This window comes from Microcebus murinus, chromosome 10 (assembly GCF_040939455.1).
Source record: "Microcebus murinus isolate Inina chromosome 10, M.murinus_Inina_mat1.0, whole genome shotgun sequence".
In the NCBI taxonomy this organism is placed as follows: domain Eukaryota; kingdom Metazoa; phylum Chordata; class Mammalia; order Primates; family Cheirogaleidae; genus Microcebus; species Microcebus murinus.
This window is the reverse complement of record NC_134113.1, coordinates 101,937,286-101,957,437: the sequence shown is the minus strand read 5'-3', so window position 1 is coordinate 101,957,437 and position 20,152 is coordinate 101,937,286. Positions and strand designations below refer to the sequence as shown.

General features: G+C 37.3%; 1 protein-coding gene, 1 non-coding gene and 2 pseudogenes across 2 annotated transcripts in view; 3 read left to right on the top strand and 1 right to left on the bottom strand.

Annotated features, from left to right (window-relative positions):
* KDM5A (lysine demethylase 5A) overlaps positions 1-20,152 on the bottom strand; it is a 108,133-nt gene that overhangs the window by 56,760 nt on the left and 31,221 nt on the right. Inside the window, exons 6-12 of the mRNA XM_012748276.3 lie at positions 19,321-19,426; positions 17,831-17,922; positions 16,778-16,936; positions 15,427-15,546; positions 14,558-14,716; positions 4,547-4,728; positions 887-1,049 (exon numbers count right to left, since the gene is read on the bottom strand). Of these exons, the coding sequence (XP_012603730.1) occupies positions 887-1,049; positions 4,547-4,728; positions 14,558-14,716; positions 15,427-15,546; positions 16,778-16,936; positions 17,831-17,922; positions 19,321-19,426 (981 nt within the window). The remainder of the gene's footprint in view (positions 1-886; positions 1,050-4,546; positions 4,729-14,557; positions 14,717-15,426; positions 15,547-16,777; positions 16,937-17,830; positions 17,923-19,320; positions 19,427-20,152) is intronic.
* On the top strand, positions 8,493-8,897 carry LOC105862184 (large ribosomal subunit protein eL31-like; annotated as a pseudogene).
* On the top strand, positions 11,642-11,758 carry LOC142873495 (U5 spliceosomal RNA). The gene has a single exon (XR_012921518.1). It is a non-coding gene; the product is annotated as a U5 spliceosomal RNA (small nuclear RNA).
* Positions 11,784-11,837, top strand: LOC142873583 (uncharacterized; annotated as a pseudogene).

The window sequence follows — 20,152 nt, the reverse complement described above, 5'->3', positions numbered from 1 at the left end:
GTGGTATATTTTTACTTCATTATCTCATGTATTAAAAGCTGTGAAACATGGTATTTAATTTCTGATGACCAAAAAATAAAAAAATAAAAAAATAAAAGCTGTGAAATCTTTACATGAAAAAATAAGGGACAAGCATTAGTTACCACTTAAAATACCCATACTCTGGGCCAGGCGCAGTGGCTCACACCTGTAATCCTAGCACTCTGGGAGGCCGAGGCAGGTGCATTGCTCAAGGTCAGGAATTTGAAACCAGACTGAGCAAGAGCAAGACCCCATCTATACTAAAAATAGAAAGAAATTAATTGGCCAACTAAAAATATATAGAAAAAATTAGCCTGGCATGATGGTACATGCCTGTAGTCCCAGCTACTCAGGAGGTGAGGCAGAAGGATCACTTGAGCCCAGGAGTTTGAGGTTGCTGTGAGCTAGGCTGATGCCACAGCACTCTAGCCAGGGCAACAAAGTGAGACTCTGTCTCAAAAAAAGAAAACAAAAATACCTATACTTTGGTTAAATAGGGATAATAAAGAATATGATAATGGAACAAATGGAAGCTAAAAAAAAAAAAAGAATAAAGATGCAGAAAAATATAAAGAATAAAAAGACAAAATTATTTTAATTTTAATTGTTTTAAAAATTAAATAAAAATAAATATAAAAAATATGAGATTTTTATTTAAACCAGGATATGTTTACTGAAAACAGGTTATCTGAAGAGATAGCTATGAATACAGTATGATTCATACCTTAAAACACTACTACTTAATCAGATAAAAGTAACAAGACCTTTCTCTTCCAGTTACAAAGCATTTGTCATCATTCTATCTAATCAAAAACTAAAATCACTTTAAATTAAAATTACTGGAAGGAGACACAAAAAGACTCACAGGCACACCATGCTCCATTAGCACATTGGGGTTCATGATGGTGACTAACTGATGTAGAAGATCAGGCTGGGATTCAAATAACTCAGGGGCCAGCTCTCTCATCACCTCCTCCAGTTGTTCTGCGGCATGAGATGGCACACCATACCATGTCTTTGGCTCCCCCCTAGCAAAAGAAATCATTGTTTAACTAGGTAACACATAGTACCAATGAGGCCTGGGTCTCTGATTCAAACCTACTAAATTATAATTAACTTTGTCTTATCCTATGGGCACAGACTGTATGTCCTGAATCCTGACAAACATCTCATAAACCTGTGATATTGCTCACAACAGGAGGTAAGGCAAGAATATATGAATGGATAGATACATACTTATCACTACTATTAGAAAAGCAACTCAGAACACAGGAACTCTTTAAGGTGGATTGGTAATAGTATCTTGAAACAGGAAAGACATTATATGAAAGGTAAGCACTGTTCCTAAGGACACTGACACACTACTTTGATTCACAGGTACAACAGATACTCCAATTATCCCCACAATGATGGAAGTCAGTGAATACTCTCTAGAATATCTCTAAATAACTTCATTGAGTTCAATTTTACTATCCAAGGAAATATGCCAAGGCTAGAAATTATTAAAACTTCAAATACTGGGAGGCTGAGGCGGGAGGACTGCTCGAGGTCAGGAGTTTGAAACCAGCCTGAGCAAGAGCGAGAGACCCCGTCTCTACTATAAATAGAAAGAAATTAATTGGCCAACTAATATATATATAGAAAAAAATTAGCTGGGCATGGTGGCGCATGTCTGTAGTCCTAGCTACTCGGGAGGCTAAGGCAGTAGGATGGCTTTAGCTCAGGAGTTTGAGGTTGCTGTGAGCTAGGCTGATCCCACGGCACTCACTCTAGCCTCGGCAACAAAGTGAAACTCTGTCTCAAAAAAAAAAAAACAAAAAAGAAAACTTCAAATATAGTTCTATCTATAAACCTTAAGGATCAAAAGCTTGGCATCATTAACCTACTAGTCTTTAGAAAACTAGAATTCATTTAGAAAACTAAGTTGTACTCCAAGGAAATGGATTTAATTAGTCAAGCTACTTATAAGCAGCTATATTTCTTAATCCTCATGCAATTCACAAGACTATAGAGCAGTTCTGTCCCCAGTAGAACTTAACTGCAATGATTAAAAATGTTCGGGGCCGGGCGCAGTGGCTCACGCCTATAATCCTAGCACTCTGGGAGGCCAACACGGGTGGACTGCTTGGGGTCAGGAGTTCGAAACCAGCCTGAGCAAGAGCGACACCCCGTCTCTACTAAAAATAGAAAGAAATTAATTGGCCAACTAATATATATAGAAAAAATTAGCCAGGCATGGTGGCGCATGCCTGTAGTCCCAGCTGCTTGGGAGGCTGAAGCAGCAGGATTGCTTGAGCCCAGGAGTTTGAGGTTGCTGTGAGCTAGACTGACGCCACGGCTCTTACTATAGTCTGGACAACAAAGTGAGACTCTGTCTCAAAAAATAAATAAATAAATAAATAAATAAAAATGTTCTGTATTGGCCGGGTGTGGTGGCTCATGCCTGTAATCCTAGCACTCTGGAAGGCCAAGGCAGGACGATTGCTTGAGCTCAGAAGTTCAAGACCAGCTTGAGCAAAAAGCGAGGCCCCCATCTCTACTTAAAAATAGAAAAAAAATTAGCTGGGCAACTAAAAATAGAAAAAATCAGCTGGGCCTGGTGGTGTGCACCTGTAGTCCCAGCTACTCAGGAGGCTGAGGCAGGAGGATCCCTTGAGCCCAGGAGTTTGAGGTTGCTGTGAGCTAGGCTGACACCATGGCACCCTAGCCCAAGACTCCGTCTCAAAAAAAAAAAAAAAAAAAGTTCTGTATCTGTGCTGGCCAATACAGTGACTCCTAATCACACATGACTAGAGAGCACTTGAAATATGTCTAGTGCAACTGAGGAAGTAAATATTTAATTTTACTTACTCTTAACTACTTTGAATTTAAATAGCCACAGGTGACCAGCAGCTACCACATCACACAGCACGGCAATGAAGCAGAGCAAGAAAACCACTGGAGTTTTCTACTGCGTACTGTGATCTGAGTAGTATCTTCTAACTGCAGAGAAAAATCTTATCTAGTTAAGATATCACAATACTGGGTAAGGAACTAGTTAAATAAAAGCTGTGGATGAGATACAAAAATTTGAGCAAAAGAATTTAATGACTACACATGTAACTTTTAGGCATTTTTACAGAAAATGTTATTAAAAAGTTAAAATCATTGAAAATTTCAAATACTGAAAGTTAGCCAGATCTGAATTATATAAACTTTAAACATTCTTTCATATCAAAAAATATTAAGTAGTTCTCCCCTTATCCAATGTTTCACTATTGACAATTTCAGTTACCCACAGTCAACTGTAGTCTAAAAACAGGTGAGTACAGTACAGGAAGATATTCTGAGAGAATGCATTCAAATAACTTTTATTATAGTATATTGTGATAACTGGTCTATTTTATTTTTTTTATTTTTTTTTTTTTGAGACAGAGTCTCACTTTGTTGTCCAGGCTAGAGTGAGTGCCGTGGCGTCAGCCTAGCTCACAGCAACCTCAAACTCCTGGGCTCGAGCGATCCTTCTGCCTCAGCCTCCCGAGTAGCTGGGACTACAGGCATGCGCCACCATGCCCGGCTAATTTTTTACATATATATATCAGTTGGCCAATTAATTTCTTTCTATTTATAGTAGAGACGGGGTCTCGCTCTTGCTCAGGCTGGTTTTGAACTCCTGACCTTGAGCAATCCGCCCGCCTCGGCCTCCCAAGAGCTAGGATTACAGGCGTGAGCCACAGCGCCCGGCCTGGTCTATTTTATTAATAGTTATTATTGTTAATCTTTTACTGTGCCTAATTCATAAATTAAACTTTGTCATAGGTATATATGTACAGGAAAAATTATTTTATATGTGTGTATATGTATGTATGTATGTGTATATATATGTGTGTGTATACATATATTTAGAGAGAGAGAGAGAGAGAGTTCTTTTTTTTTTGAGATAGGGTCTCACTCTGTTTTCCAGGCTAGAGTACCATGGCATCAGACTAGCTCACAGTAACCTCAAACTCTTGGGCTCAAGGGATCCTCCTGCTTCAACCTCACGAGTAGTTGCCATTATAGGCATGTACCACCATGCCCAGCTAATTTTTCCTATTTTTAGTAGAGACGGGGTCTCGCCTTTGCTCAGGCTGGTCTTGAACTCCTGACCTCAAGCGATCCTCCCTCCTCAGCCTCCAAGAATGCTAGGATTACAAGCATGAGCCACCATGCCCAGCCATGGTTCAGTATTATCTACAATTTTAGGTATCCACTGGAGATCCTGGAATTTATTCTCTGGGGATAAGGGCAGATAACTGTACCAAAATAATTTTCATGTATACTAAGCAAGCATCATTTGATCTAAAACTATAGGCTCTGTTACTTGTACCTGTTTTAAAAGAGAAGGTGTCCTAAAAAGCCTCCCCTCTTCTCTTCCCAATATATTATCCTACTTTTGAGTAGGAAAGGCTTTCAGAAAGTCAGTTCTCCCTAATATATCACCTAATATTATTACATCTTTTAAAAAGTCACTAAATATGTTTGCTGTATTGAAGACTGCACATACCAGTGCAAGTAGTTGATGGAATAACTCCAGTGATCTTCAATGTGCCAACAAAAAGAAGAGAAGCACATTCCCACATAGAGCCATGGTACCTTCATACCAGAGATGTCCACATTAATATGTGCAAGGACGGACTGCTCCAGGACAGGCATGTTATTCAAATTCCAACCAGAAAGTGCATATTCCTATAAAAGAAAAAAAACTATAAATGAAAGATCAGAAATGACAAGTGCTCAACAGAAATGTCAAGTGAATCTTCTAAGAAAGGTAAAAATTTTATAAAATTTACAATAAACTAGTCCATATAATCTGTGTTCTTAGTTCTTCAATACATGTAACTCACATAACTAAATATTTAATCCTATCTCCTGTGTAATGTCTATTTAGATTTCCCTTTATTTCAGATACCTCTGGTTTACTCTAGAGAACATGAACAAAGCTGCTTATTACTCCCCAGCCTATCAGTAAAACAGTGAGACCCATTTTAACAGATAACTATGTTATTTCTACTCCATCCTCAGTAGCATAATTTTCCAAAATGTTTATTACTTTATTTACAGCATGGTGCTAGACACTGTGAAAACAAAACAGAATAAGACACATAATCCTGAATTTGTGACAACAATGCAGACTGATGAACAGAAAGTCACTACTACCACTCCTACCTACAAACATATCTAGAAATATTGCATAAATTATAATAACAAAAAAATTTCATAGCTCAACTCAAAAGAAAAAGGACTTTCCAGTTTCCAGAAACAGAAAGGAGGCAAAACCAGAATGAAAAAGGAAGTTGCTATTAGAGTTATCACAGAGGTTTCTAAATGGATATAGACACTGAAAACTAAGTTTCAAACCCCATCTCTGAAGCCATACAAGATAGTGATTTTAAGTGCTTATAATCTTTATGGAGAGCAGTTCTCAAAGTGGGGTCCAGAGGATCCATGATGTGAAACTATTTTCATAATTCTAAGATGTTATTTGCCTTTTGCACTAATATTCTTGCAAGAGTGTAGTGAATTTTCCAGAAGAAACACACTATGTGATATCACAACAGACTGAATGCAGAAGCAGAAATGAGAATCCAACTATCTTCTATTAGAAAGTTAGTAACTGAACCTGGATGCCAGGTACTAAGGCGGGGGAAGTTCATTACTGTATTACTTTTAAATGTTTAGAATTTTCTATAATAAAAGGTTTTTTAAAAAAAACCCTCAAAGTAAGAGGGTTAAACAGCCAGTTACAAAACTGAAGAGAGAATTTGTGAATTAGAAGAGAGATTTGAAGAAATTATCCACAATGTACCATGAAGATAGAGAAAATATAAAAGTATAATTAAGACTCATGAAGAATAGACTAAGAAAGTCCAGCACAGGGTTAACTAGGAATTCCAATAAGAAATAACAGAGATACTACGCCTACATTCATAGGCTAAAAGAAGAAAATAAAAGGATTTAAATAGATAGTATGTCTATACTACCCGAAGTGATCTACAGATTCAATGCAATCCCTATTAAAATACCATCATCATTTTTCACAGATACAGAAAAAATAATTCTGTACTTCATATGGAACCAGAGAAGACCCCGCATAGCAAAAGTTATCTGAAGCAAAAGGAACAAATTGGGAGGCATCAATTTACCAGACTCCAACTATACTACAAGGCTATAGTAACTAAAACAGCATGGTACTAGCACAAGAACAGAGAATAGACCAATGGAACAGAACTGAGAACCCAGATATAAAACCATCCTCATATAGCCATCTAATCTTTGACAAAGCAGACAAATACATACACTGGAGAAAAGAATCCTTATTCAATAAATGGTGGTGGGAAAACTGGATAGTCACATATAGAAGACTGACACAGGATCTGCACCTTTCACCTCTCACAAAAATCAACTCACGGTGGATAATAGACTTATACTTAAGGCGTGAAACTGTAAGAATTCTAAAAGAAAATGTTAGAAAAATTCTTCTAGACATTGGCCTAGGCAAAGAATTTACGAAGAAGACACCAAAAGCAATCACAGCAACAACAAAAATAAATAAATGGGACCTGATCAAATTAAAAAACTTAGGCCGGGCGCTGTGGCTCACGCCTGTAATCCTAGCTCTTGGGAGGCCGAGGCGGGCGGATTGCTCAAGGTCAGGAGTTCAAAACCAGCCTGAGCAAGAGCGAGACCCCGTCTCTACTATAAATAGAAAGAAATTAATTGGCCAACTGATATATATGTAAAAAATTAGCCGGGCATGGTGGCGCATGCCTGTAGTCCCAGCTACTCGGGAGGCTGAGGCAGAAGGATCACTCAAGCCCAGGAGTTTGAGGTTGCTGTGAGCTAGGCTGACGCCACGGCACTCACTCTAGCCTGGACAACAAAGTGAGACTCTGTCGCAAAAAAAAAAAAAAAAAAATTAAAAAACTTTTACACAGCCAAGGAAACTACCATGAGAGCAAACAGACAGCCTACAGAATGGGAGAAAATATTCGCATGTTACACATCTGATAAAGGGCTGATAACTAGAATCTATATAGAACTTAAAGAAAATCAACAAGAAAAAAAATCAAACAACCCTATCAAAAAGTGGGCAAAGGACAAGAACCTTTCAAAAGAAGATACACTAATGGCTAACAAACATATGAAAAACTGCTCATAGGCTGACGCCATGGCACTCTAGCCAGGGCAACAGAGTGAAACTCTGCCTCAAAAAAAATTATTAAAAAAAAAAAAATAAGAAAAACTGCTCAAAAACTCTAATCATCGGGGAAATGCAAATCAAAACTACAATGAGATATCACTTATCCTCAGTGAGAATGGCCTTTCCCAGAAAGTCCCAAAACAAATGTTGGCGTGGATGCAGAGAGATAGAACACTCCTACGTTGCTGATGGGACTGCAAACTAGTTCAACCTCTGTGGAAAGCAATATAGAGATACCTTAAAGAGATACAAGTATCACGCCTATAATCCTAGCACTCTGGGAGGCCGACACGGGTGGACTGCCCGAGGTCAGGAGTTCGAAACCAGTCTGAGCGAGACCCCCATCTCTACTAAAAATAGAAAGAAATTAATTGACCAACTTAAAAAAAAAATATATATATATATGTATGTGTGTGTGTATATATATATATATATATATATATATATATATATAAATAAAATGAGCTGGGCATGGTGGCGCATGCCTGTAGTCCCAGCTACTCGGGAGGAGTTTGAGGTTGCTGTGAGCTAGGCTGATGCCACGGCAATCACTCTAGCCTTGGCAACAAACTGAGACTCTGTCTCAAAAAAAAAAGAGAGATACAAGTACAACTACCATTTGATCCAGTAATCCCTCTACTGGGCATCTACCCAAAGGAAAAAAAGACATTCTACAAAAAAGACATCTGCATTTGAATGTTTATAGCAGCACAATTCACAGTTGCAAAAATGAGGAAACATCCCAAGTGCCCATCAATACATGAGTGGATTAATAAAATGTGGTATATGTACACTATGGAGTCCTCCTCAGCCACAAAAAACAATGGTGATCTAGCGCCTCTTGTATTATCCTGGATAGAACTGGAGCCCATTCTAAGTGAAGTATCCCAAGAATGGAAAAACAAGCACCACACATACTCACCATCAAATTGGTATTAACTGATCAACACTTAAGTATATATATAGTAATAACATTCATCAAGTGCCGAGGAGATGGGAGGGGGAAGGAGGGAATGGGTATACACACATGTAATGGGTACAGTGCGCACCATCTGAGGGACGGACACACTTGAAGCTCTGACTTGGGTGGGGCAAGGGCAATATACGTAACCTAAACATTTGTACCTATGTAATATACTGAAATAAAAATAAATAAATAAATAAATAAATAAACAAACAGATATTACTCAGCTGCTTTCCTTCTCCCACAACCCCTCACGCTCCTCCTTTCCAACTTGGGCCTGGCAGAATGGCTCCCCCAGAGAAGGGTGGCAAAAAGAAGAAGGGCTGTTCTGCCATCAATGAGGTGGTGACCTGAGAATACACCATCAACATTCACAAGTGCATCCATGGTGTGGGCTTCAAGAAGCATGTCCCTCGGGTACTCAAAGAGATCCGGAAATTTGCCATGAAGGAAATGGGAACTCCAGAAGTGCGCAATGACACCAGGCTCAACAAAGCCGTCTGTGCCAAAGGAATAAGGAATGTCCCATACCATATCTGTGTGCACTTGTCCAGAAAACATAATGAGGATGAAGATTCACCAAACAAGCTCTATACTTTAGTTACATATGTACCTGTTACCACTTTAAAAAATCTACAGTCAATGTGGATGAGAACTGCTGAATGTCAGATACATGAAATAAAATTATAAAAACAAAAAACAGGTATCACTCAATATGTTTGCTGGCTGGTTGGTTAGCTGGTTGGCTGAAAAAAATAATGGATCTAGTTGAAGAGACAAGGTTTACACACAAAGCAAGTTACAACACAAGGCAATATATATTAAACTCCAAATTAAAAAAAAAGAATAAATTTAAAACAGTAATCATCATGGGTCTGAATTATTAGGAAACTTCATGGAAAAGGAAAAACCTGTGTTGAGCTTGGAGGAATAGGTAAGATTTGAATACACATTCTAGGAGGGAGAGCTACAGGAATGTAAAAGGCAAATTACAGAGAGACAATATACTAGTCTGGAAGAGTAGAAGAGTCACACTCAGAAATATGGGAAATAAGACTAGATAAGAAGTTTGGATCTATAATCTTAAGTTTTAGACTAAGAAGCTTAGATTTTATCCTATAGTCAAAAAGGAAATAAGGCCGGGCGCGGTGGCTCACGCCTGTAATCCTAGCTCTCTGGGAGGCCGAGGCGGGCGGATTGCTCGAGGTCGGGAGTTCAAAACCAGCCTGAGCAAGAGCGAGACCCCGTCTCTACTATAAATAGAAAGAAACTAATTGGCCAACTAATATATATAGAAAAAATTAGCCGGGCATGGTGGTGCATGCCTGTAGTCCCAGCTACTTGGGAGGCTGAGACAGAAGGATCGCTTGAGCCCAGGAGTCTGAGGTTGCTGTGAGCTAGGCTGACACCACGGCACTCACTCTAGCCTAGGCAACAAAGTGAGACTCTGTCTCAAAAAAAAAAAAAAAAAAAAAAAAAAAGGAAATAAAAGACTCTGAAAAATTAAACAGTATAATGAACAGAATCCTTAAATATTTTTAAACTTCTGATTATAGAAATTTTCAAACATAAACAAAAGTAGACAGAATTGCAAAATAAACTCCCACTAACCCATCATTCCATAAATGTTAAGTGACAGCAATATATGAGAGAGACTACAGAGAGAAGCAGTATGCAAAAAAACGATTTGAAGCTTTTCCTAACAGGTAAGAAGTGCCTCATAGTGCCCAGACTGTACAATGTGGTTTATGCTAAACACCTGCTTTCCTCATGCAAGTCTTAATTTTGGTACATGTTTGACAAAGGGTGCTCCTGTCACCAGCTGCCAATAAAAACCTTGGGCACGGAGCTTCCCTGGCAGGCAACATTTCACACATGCGACCATAATCTGATACTGGAGTAATTAAGTACATCCTGTGAGACCCTCCCTGGGAGAAGACTCTTAGAAGCCTGTGCCTGGTTTCCTATGGACTTTGCCCATCCAATTTTTTCCTGTACTGATCCTGCTGTATCCTTTCACTGTAATAAATCATAGCCATCAGACCGCCTAGCAAATCACTGAACCTGGGGATGGTCTTGAACCTTGGGGACTCCCAATACAAAGAGTCATTATGTAGGATCACAATGATCATCCCAACACATGATAAGGACCTAGACAAGTATGGTAGTAGTGGGAATGGAAAAGAGCCAATCCTACAGAAAACAGAAAGCAATGAAAAATGAACTAACAGGATTTAGTCAATGCTTAAGATGGAATAAGGAGGATGAGAAAAAAAAAATGTCTCAACTTCTATATCTATCTTCATTTCCCAGAAACCCTGTATGTATAGCACACTATATTCACAAGACACAACTTTGGAAGTATGTTTCCATTTAACTATGATACCAGAGAGGCATGCTATCAGATATCAAGAGGCTAATTCATACTACAGAAACTCAACACAAATGTACAATTCCTGGTGAAAAGTTGGTAGTTATCTGCTATTTTAATACAGTAATTTTTAGAACAGAGTAACAAATTTATATAAAAAATAAGAAGTCTAAGGCCGGGCGCGGTGGCTCACGCCTGTAATCCTAGCACTTTGGGAGGCCGAGGCGGGCGGATTGCTCAAGGTCAGGAGTTCGAAACCAGCCTGAGCGAGACCCCGTCTCTACCAAAAATAGAAAGAAATTAATTGACCAACTAAAAATATATATACAAAAAAAAAAAATTAGCCGGGCATGGTGGCACATGCCTGTAGTCCCAGCTACTCGGGAGGCTGAGGCAGTAGGATCGCTGAGCCCAGGAGATTGAGGTTGCTGTGAGCCAGGCTGACCCCACGGCACTCACTCTAGCCTGGGGCAACAAAGTGAGACTCTGTCTCAAAAAAATAAATAAATAAAAAAATAAGAAGTCTGAAAGTTTTAGGTTCATTGTCTAATTAGTACCCCAAATCCTTTTGTAATAAATAGGTTCTCTAATACCATCTTACGACCAAAACAGAATCCTAAGTAAAACATTACTGCTTAGAAAATAAATAGCAAATCTGTGACCCAGTCTAGAAAAAAAGGCTTTATCACCCATCTCTTAATATTACAGTTGACATTGTTAAAGCTCAGAAATCAATGTTACAATTTAAAATTACAAAGAGAAAAGTTTTTAACTTAAGACATTTAGCAAAATATTTCTAACCAATTAATCCAAAACTAATTACTTAACTCAAAGAATCACAGTTGGAAGAAGAATAAAAGCCACAGTAGGCCAGCTTTTTGACCCTCTCTCTGTTATAGGAAAAATAATAAAGACAGGCAGCCTCTGATGTGCCCCTACCCCACCCATCACCTGATCATCACCTTCTGAAATTCAGGACCTTGTCTAGTCCCCTCCCATACTGAACAGGGCTCACCTATGTAACCAGTAATACATTGCAGATATTAAGAAATCTGATTTTTTCATACTATGGTTTCTCTTCAAAACAAATAAATCTTTCGCCTTTTACTAAAGATTTCCGTGGAGAGAGACAGTTATGAGTTGGTAACCAAATTTTTTGAAGTCTTGCTTAGGCAAAGCTAAGTAAAAAAAAAAAAAAAAAAAAAAAGTGTAACAGCTCTTTTAGAATTTGTCTAGCAGGTCCTTACCAGAAGGCCCAATTAAAAAAAAAAAGAAAAGAAATCTGATTTTTGAAGTTAGATTATAAGATATTGTGACTCTATCTGGGTCTCAAGCAGACCAATGGAGAGGCCCACATGGCTAGAATCTGAGCCCTCCAACCAACATCCATATGAATGAGCCATTTTGAAAGCAGATCCACTAGCCCCAGTCAAGCCTTGAAAGCCTTGGGAACTTCAGCCCAAACATTATTTTTCTTTTTTCTAAAGAGGTAGTGTCATGCTCTGTCACTCAAGATAGAGTGCAGTGGGGCATGATCATAGCTCACTGTAACTTTGACCTCCTCTGGCTCAAGCAATCCTCCCTCCTTAGCCTCTCAAGTAACTAGGACAAACAGGCATGAGCCACCACAACTGGCTAATTTTTTTCATAGTTCTTTAGAAACAGAGTCTCGCTATATTGCTCAGGCTAGTCATAAACTCTTGGCCTCAAACAATCCTCCCACCTCAGCCTCCCAAATAGCTGGGATTGATTATAGGCACAAACTACTACACCCGGCTTTCAAACATGGTATCTTGACAGCAACCTCACGAGAGACTTTAAGCTAGAACTATCATTAAACCACTCACAAATTCCTGACCCACAGAAACTATGAAATAATGAATGTTTATTATTTAAGACCCTAAGGTTAGAAGTAATATGTTACTTGACAACAGAAAACCAAATAGATGGTCAGGAATAAAACTTGAATAGACCCTCCATCCAATAATTACTGTCAAGGACAAAAAAAGCCACTCCTATTTTCATGTTTAACAGATACAGTCATATCCTGTATTTCTTCACATTGTTACATAAAGGTGAATGGGGTAAAAGCAGAAAAAAATAAATATATTTTTTTTTTAGAATCCACACAAAATTCAAATACAGAGCAGGATTAATATTTACATTCATAATATTACTTAGAGTCACTAAATAATATTTTAAACCTCTGTGACCTTATTTCTAAAAGACGATTAGAAAAATGAATAAATAAGGTTAGAAAATATAAATATCTGCTCGAGAACAATTTAAAAATTCAGAACAGAAACAAAATTCAGAAAAATGAAAGAGCTCTAAAATGAAGTCTCTCTTTGATAATGAGATCATTGCCTTCCTTCTGCCAATGGGAGGATGTGAAGAAACTCGGGTTGATGCATTTCTTCATAGATACCTACACAAACCAGGTTTAAAGTTCATTGATACTGAACATGTCTGTATACATTCCAACACTTAACTGTTCCTGTAAAAACTATCCCAATAAAATCTATGTTCTCCATCCCATTGTAACATTCTCTCTCTCCCTTGGTAAAACCTTAAGTCTATTCTTTAATCAATATTACCCTAACCTGTGAACCTTTCTTAATCCTACCATCACAAGAGAAAAAAAAAAAAAATCAATAAGGCCAGAAGAAAAATAAAACAAATACTAAGTATCTCAAAAAATACAGCCAAAAAAGAGAAATTAAAGTTTTAACTAAAAATTTTTAACACTAAAAGAAAGCCATAAAAAACCAAATGAAGGGGGAAAAAGCCATGAGACATAGAAAACAGCAAAATGGCAAACATAAATCAATTATACCAATAATTACATTAAATGTAAATGAACTGAACACTCCAACCAAAAGGCAACCGTCAGACTAGCTAAAAAGCCAAGATCCAATTATATGCTATCTACAAAAGACACACTTTAGGTTCTAAAATACAAACAGCTTTAAAAGAAAAGAATGGAAGAAGATACACCATGTAAATGACAACTATAAAGAGAGCTAGAATAGCTATACTTTTAATTAATATTCTTCTATACTACATACCTTTTTTTCCATGTGTAACACTTTTAATAAGAGATACAACTCTTAAATTGTTGCCAATTATAGAGGGAAAGAAAAAGTGTCAAGAGAAATAAAAAGCATGAAGAACCAAAGTAACAAGAAAAGAAATGAATGATCACCTCAATTCAGCTTTACACATAGAGGTCATCTCCTATGTGCCTATGTGACAGGACTTCATGTATATGTTACAGTTTAAATGCATACTTGAAAACCTACCTGCCTAGGTACTCAAGGAAACTTATTTCTGGACCCATCAATAAAATGTAATCTTTTAAAAAACCTAAATCACTTTCTAGATTTTAAAATAGAAAGAATTAGCCAAAGTTTTAAAATGAAGTTAAAGTTTAAAATTAATTCAATTACCTTTAAAATGCAGAGTTAATTTTTTTTTTTTTTTGAGTCAGAGTCTCACTCTGTTGCCTGGGCTAGAGTACCGTGGCATCAACCTAGCTCACAGCAATCTCAAACTCTTGGGCTCAAGTGATCCTACTGCTTCAGCCTCACAAGTAGCTGGGACTACAGGCACGCACCACCATGCCTGGCTAATTTTTTCTATATATTTTTAGTTGGCCAGTTCCTTTCTATTTTTAGTAGAGATGGGGTCTCACTCTTGCTCAGGCTGGTTTCGAGCTCCTGACCTTGAGCAATCCTCCTGCCTCGGCCTCCCAGAGTGCTAGGATTACAGGCGTGAGCCACCACGCCCGGCCAGAGTTAAGTAATTTTTAAAGGTATTTCTGAATTGTTTTTAAAACGGAAGATAATTTATATTGTCCAAATCCTACATATTTAATATTTTAAGTTAATGTGGTCCCTTAAGATAGAGAAAGGTAGTTTTCTATGCAAAGGCTAAGTCAGCTTGGGGTAAGTAAAAGTTTGGCTAATACTATCTGCACCTCTTCTTCTGGCAGCATCTTTCTCTGACCATCCTTAACAGGAAATCCACTTCCAAAGTCTTTTGAGGAGATGTCCGCTCCATACTCCACAATAACATCTTCTTCAATGCTGCTCACCAGCCGCCAGAATTCCTTTTCTACCAGTTCTGTGGGAACCATCTACACAGGGAAAACAAAAATAATAGATTATTAATCCACTATAACCATAACACACTATAACGTAAAACACAGGTCAACTAAACACAAACCCATTATGAAATTTAATTTAAATCTTCTCATTTCCTGAGGCAGAAAAGACTGGCGTCCTAGCTTTTTCCACTGGGCTGGAGAAAAGCTAAAGACAACCTGGATGTTCAGAAAAACATAATGAACTTATACTGCCTTTTTCTGAAAAAAACTGCTTCCCAACTAGGAAAAACAAATATGAATGAGCATATCAAGGATTAACAAGGAAATGTAAATATCAAGGCTGAATTTTTGGCCAATTTTGGCAAATATTTTTGACAGAGACTAAAAAAGCTCAAGATCCCATTCAGAAAAAAAGAAAACCCTATTATTACAAACAACTAAACAAATGCAGCACCTGCCAAATACTTCATGCTTTTCTGTAAAGAATTACTCACATAGGATTAAAAAAATAATTCAAGCATCAAAACAGATTTTACAACAGAAGAGAGTGCAAACTGCCACAATGAAGAGTAAAACAAAAAGAAATAGATGTCAGGCCCCTAATTTTAAGATTTAGTGTTCTATCATCTTTTTCACACTGTTTTCTACAAAACAATAAAAGTAAAAAAGGAAATCAAAAGCTCTGGGCTCAGATAAATCTTTGTACCTCTCCAAACTGATCTAAAAAGATAACTACTCACATGGACTGGCATATTGAAATAATCAGACTTAAAATTATCTGCCATCTCTCCAAAGCTCTGAAGTGTATACTCTCGTACAGCTTGTTCAAAGCCAAAGGCTTCTCGAGGTTTGTTACATTCCTGGAAAGATATAAAATATCTAAGATTAACTCACTGAAACTGAACTGAAGAAAGCTTTAAAGCTCTTCGGTACTACCTTCTTCGATCATCTCCCTAGGTAAAGCAAACCCAATCAACCCTAGAGAACAAAACAAGTATTAGCTACTTGCAATACAGTATCAGGAAATTATGTTCTAGAACCTCAAGTGCATTTTCACAGCTTTCCCTAGGAAGGTGGTAATGAGACAGTTTTCAACTCTGGAGTTGGCATTAAGCTCTGGCACTATGACAAGCACCTACAGGACTACTGACCTGGAATCAAGCCCAGGGATGTGTTTTTTTTTTTTTTTAAGGCTAGTCAAGTGAAGCAGTGAGAGTGGAGAAGGAACAAAGGAATCTCTAACTGCTTGAGATCAGTTGTAAACACTAAACACCACTGCACTCAGACCAGTCAATGCCTATCATTTTTAGCATACCAGTGGATTTGGCCATAGAGAAAATAAATGTTAGTGAGAAAAGGAAAGGTAGATAAAGGGATATCCACTGGATTGCTAGGTTACCTAAGAGAATGGTTTGTTCACACTATCAATCACCACAACCACTGTCTTAACACAAATATATACTTAGAGAAGAACTGCCTTTTGAATCTTTTAACCTTGTGAACAAGAAATAAATAATAATCCAAAGACCACTGAATGCATCTAGATACACCCAGCCAACTCTATCATAACATTTTGTTAAAATAAGTAAACAGACAATGCATTTCATGAAAATGACATCATTATAATCTTTCAATTAAAAAAATTTAGTACAATCATGTCAAATTTGGACAAGCTAAAAGACATCATCAATTTATTTACTAGCATGAAACCTGGATGCATAAATCCCAAGTTCTACAGCTCCAAGTCTGGTTGTACTTTCTTTAAAAAAATTAAAGAAGAAAAAACCACCCATAGCTTTTCTTCATTTTTATTATTGTCCAGCAATATGAATATTCTGAGCACAAGTCTCATTCATCTGCAGCAATAAATAGAATTATCTAACCAACAGTCAGAAAAAGAACCTTTGAAAGGCAAGCTACAACAATACAATTATTACATTTCTATTCAACATAGCATTATTTTAAAATCCTGGAAATTTTAAACACTGAAGAATTGAGTGGAAAAAGCTTTTGGGAACGTGTTTACATGTATGTCTATGCATGCATTATTGTTTTCAATTAAAAGAGGATCCAGAAATATTAGGCTTGTACCTCAGCAACACATTTAGGACACCTCCAGTCTCCTTTGGGCACATCAGGTAGTGGAGGAATTAGACAAAAAGTATGATAGCTGTCATCACATCCATCACACAAAAGCAATTTATCTTCATTGTTTCCCCGGCCACAAAACATACAAACATACAGATCAACCTGTTAAAAAAAATAAAAAGTTTATTTCTATAAAATTTCTACCCGAAACTCAATTAAAACAAAATAATGTCAATAAAGTAAACATAACTTAAATCCTAAATATCTATGTCAAATAATTGCATTTAAACAGCTTTCTGTAAATTTCCTTCCAGAGCTTCTACAGTTAATAAAAGCATATCAAGTTGTTAGAATAAAGAAAGACTACCCATCTATTTGAAAATCAACTTATAGTTCAAAAAATAAAAATACCATGCTGTTCCTTCTATATACTCCTGGCCAGGCAAGGTGGCTTGTGCCTGTAATCCTAGCACTCTGCAGAGGCCAAGGTAGGAGGATTGCTTGAGCTCAGGAGTTTGAGACTTGCCTGAGCAAAAGCGAGACCCCATCTCTGCTATAAAATAGAAAAATTAGCCAGGTGTAGTGGCACGCACCCGTAGGCCCAGCTACTTGAGGGGCTGAGGCAGAAGGATCACTTGAGCCCAGAATTTTGAGGCTGCAATGAGCTACGATGATGCCACTGCACTCTACCCAAGGCAACATAGTGAGACTCTACCTCAGAAAAACAAAACCACCTAAAACAAACAAACAAACAAACAAAATTCCTTGATAGAGAATAAATACTGAACACTGTAATACAACTCAACAATTTACACAGATTCATATGAATTCTCTCAGTTATCCATAAGGTGTATGACTTAAGGGAAACAGTCTACATATAAGGGACAAAGCAAGGTTAATACTACATGCACCCAAGCTGCAACTTTATAGATTTATCATCAAGTCTTCTAACCAAATGAGCTAACTAAACCACATACCAAGATACGCCAAGATAAAAAGTACAAAACTAAAATAAAAATAAATCCTTTCCCTCTTGACACATCCCAAAACACTTACAAAGTTTACAGAGAGAGATCCTTTCCGCTGTCTCATTTGCATGTTAAATGTGTCTGACCTGTTGGTAACTTTTCGTCTTCTGGTGATCTCATCTTGAAATAGAAAGTTACATAATAATAGTAAAAAGTAATGTTGAAAGCCTACTATGGACCAGATACTATTTAAGATTATTTAAATTAGTTAAAACCTGACAACACTAGCAGGTAGATACACTATTATCTCTCGTTAAAGATAAAGAACCTGAGGTATAAAGGAGTTAATAACTTGCTCAAAATCACACAGCCAGTCAGTGGCAGATTTGGGATTCTAATCTCAGCAATCAAGCTTGAGGGACCTTAACCAGCAATGCTATACTTGTATGCAGTACTTACTATGTATTACATGTATGTATTACTTGCAGAGACTCTCAAATCAGTCATGGACTAATTCTTAAGATCATTGACAACCAATACAGTAACAACAAAAGTGAAATACTAATTCTTTAAAGGGTAATAATAATCATTGTCATAAGTCCTATGACATGGAATGTTTTGAGAGAGATGGAACAGTATTATCTGATCCTCTACAGTTCAGTCCACTATCTGAACTATATGATTTAACTACCCATATCACAGAGCATGGTAATAATTAACATGATTTGTAACTGTAGCATTTGATTAAGTTCTTATATAATCAAAACATATCCAATTTAATCTTTGTTAAAATTGACATATTACATAGGGAAAATAGTAGAACTTGATCTTTGCATTAGCAATTCTACTCACAAAAAAGTTTTAAACATAGAAAGCTGAGAGTACCAGGCTTTCTGAAAAAAACACAATTTAAATGAAGTATCATAATATATCAAGGGCAATTTTTAAAAACTCAAAATTATAGACTGCAATCCAAGCACTCTGGGAGGCTGAGGGGGAGGATTGCTCAAGATTAGGAAATCAAAACCAGCCTGAGCAAGAGCGAGACCCTGTCTCCACTAAAAATAGAAAGAAATTAATTGGCCAAATAAAAATATATAGAAAAAATGAGCCAAGCATGGTGGCGCATGCCTGCAGTCCCAGCTACTCGGGAGGCTGAGGCAGAAGAATCGCCTGAGCCCAGGAGTTTAAGGTTGCTGTGAGCTAGGCTGACGTCACTACACTCTAGCCAGGATGACAGAGTGAGACTGTCTCAAAAAAAAAAAAAAAACTGCAATAAATTTCTGTGTCATATAGTAGCTATGGAGAAGGAAAATTCTCTCTTCCAAAATCATAAAAATTCAACATAATGTTGCTTTTCACACATTAAATTTAAAATATCTAACACAGAAACCTAGGAACCATGTTACAATTTTACAATTCCTTAAAAAATTCCTAACACAGACTACAATTCAAGTATCATTCAAATCTTTTTATAACCATATTGTTGCACCTTATTTCTTTTCATGACCAATAACAGATTTTACCTTCTTTTTTTTTTTCCTTTTCTCTCAAATGTGTTCACAGGAAGATTTTTACCTTCTTTATCTTTTGCTCCTATTGCCAGGCCCACAACCTTGGGCCCAGCCCCAAAAATCTGAAGTTTCTTCAGTTCTGTGCTTCTATTCACTTCGCCAGATTCTGACTACAAAATAATAAACAAAATTCACATTAGCATAATTATACTGATTCATGCATTTCTTTTCTCTTTTTTTTTCAAGACATGGGGCCTCACTCTGTTGCCGAGGCTGCAGTGCAGGGGTGCAATCACATCTCACTTGCAATCTCAAACTCCTGGGCTAGAGCAATCCTCCTGCCTCAACCTTCTGAGTAGCTAGGACTACAGATACCTAGGTGCCTAGGTAGCTAGGCACCACCATGCCTGGCATGCATTTATTTTCTTGCCCAAGAGAAGTTTCAAGATCCTCTTCAAAATGAAGGAAAAACATTATTTGATTTCTTGCTGTAAATCTACTCACTGACTCTTACAACAGTTGAAAACAGTCACCAAAGCACCATGCAACAACCATATTCCTTTCTACTAAATAAAATTTGTCTATATCTCATATAAGTACAGTTGTCAAGTTGTCTAAAGACAGACACTACTGTTGATTATGCAATAGGAACTTCCACCTCTAACTTACTAATGGACATCTCTCTTTGATTAGAGGGCAGTATGCCTAGCTCAGGTGATGAATCATGATTATTCTAAGCCAATTATGTCAATCCTATTTCTCTTTGTTTGTGATGGCCTAGCTAGGGTCAGAATGTGATCCAGTTCTAGCCCACAAGATATTAAAACAAAAGCTAACTGGAAGCCTCTGGAAAAGATTTTTATGTTCTAATAAAAGGAAAAGCTTCTCAAAGAATA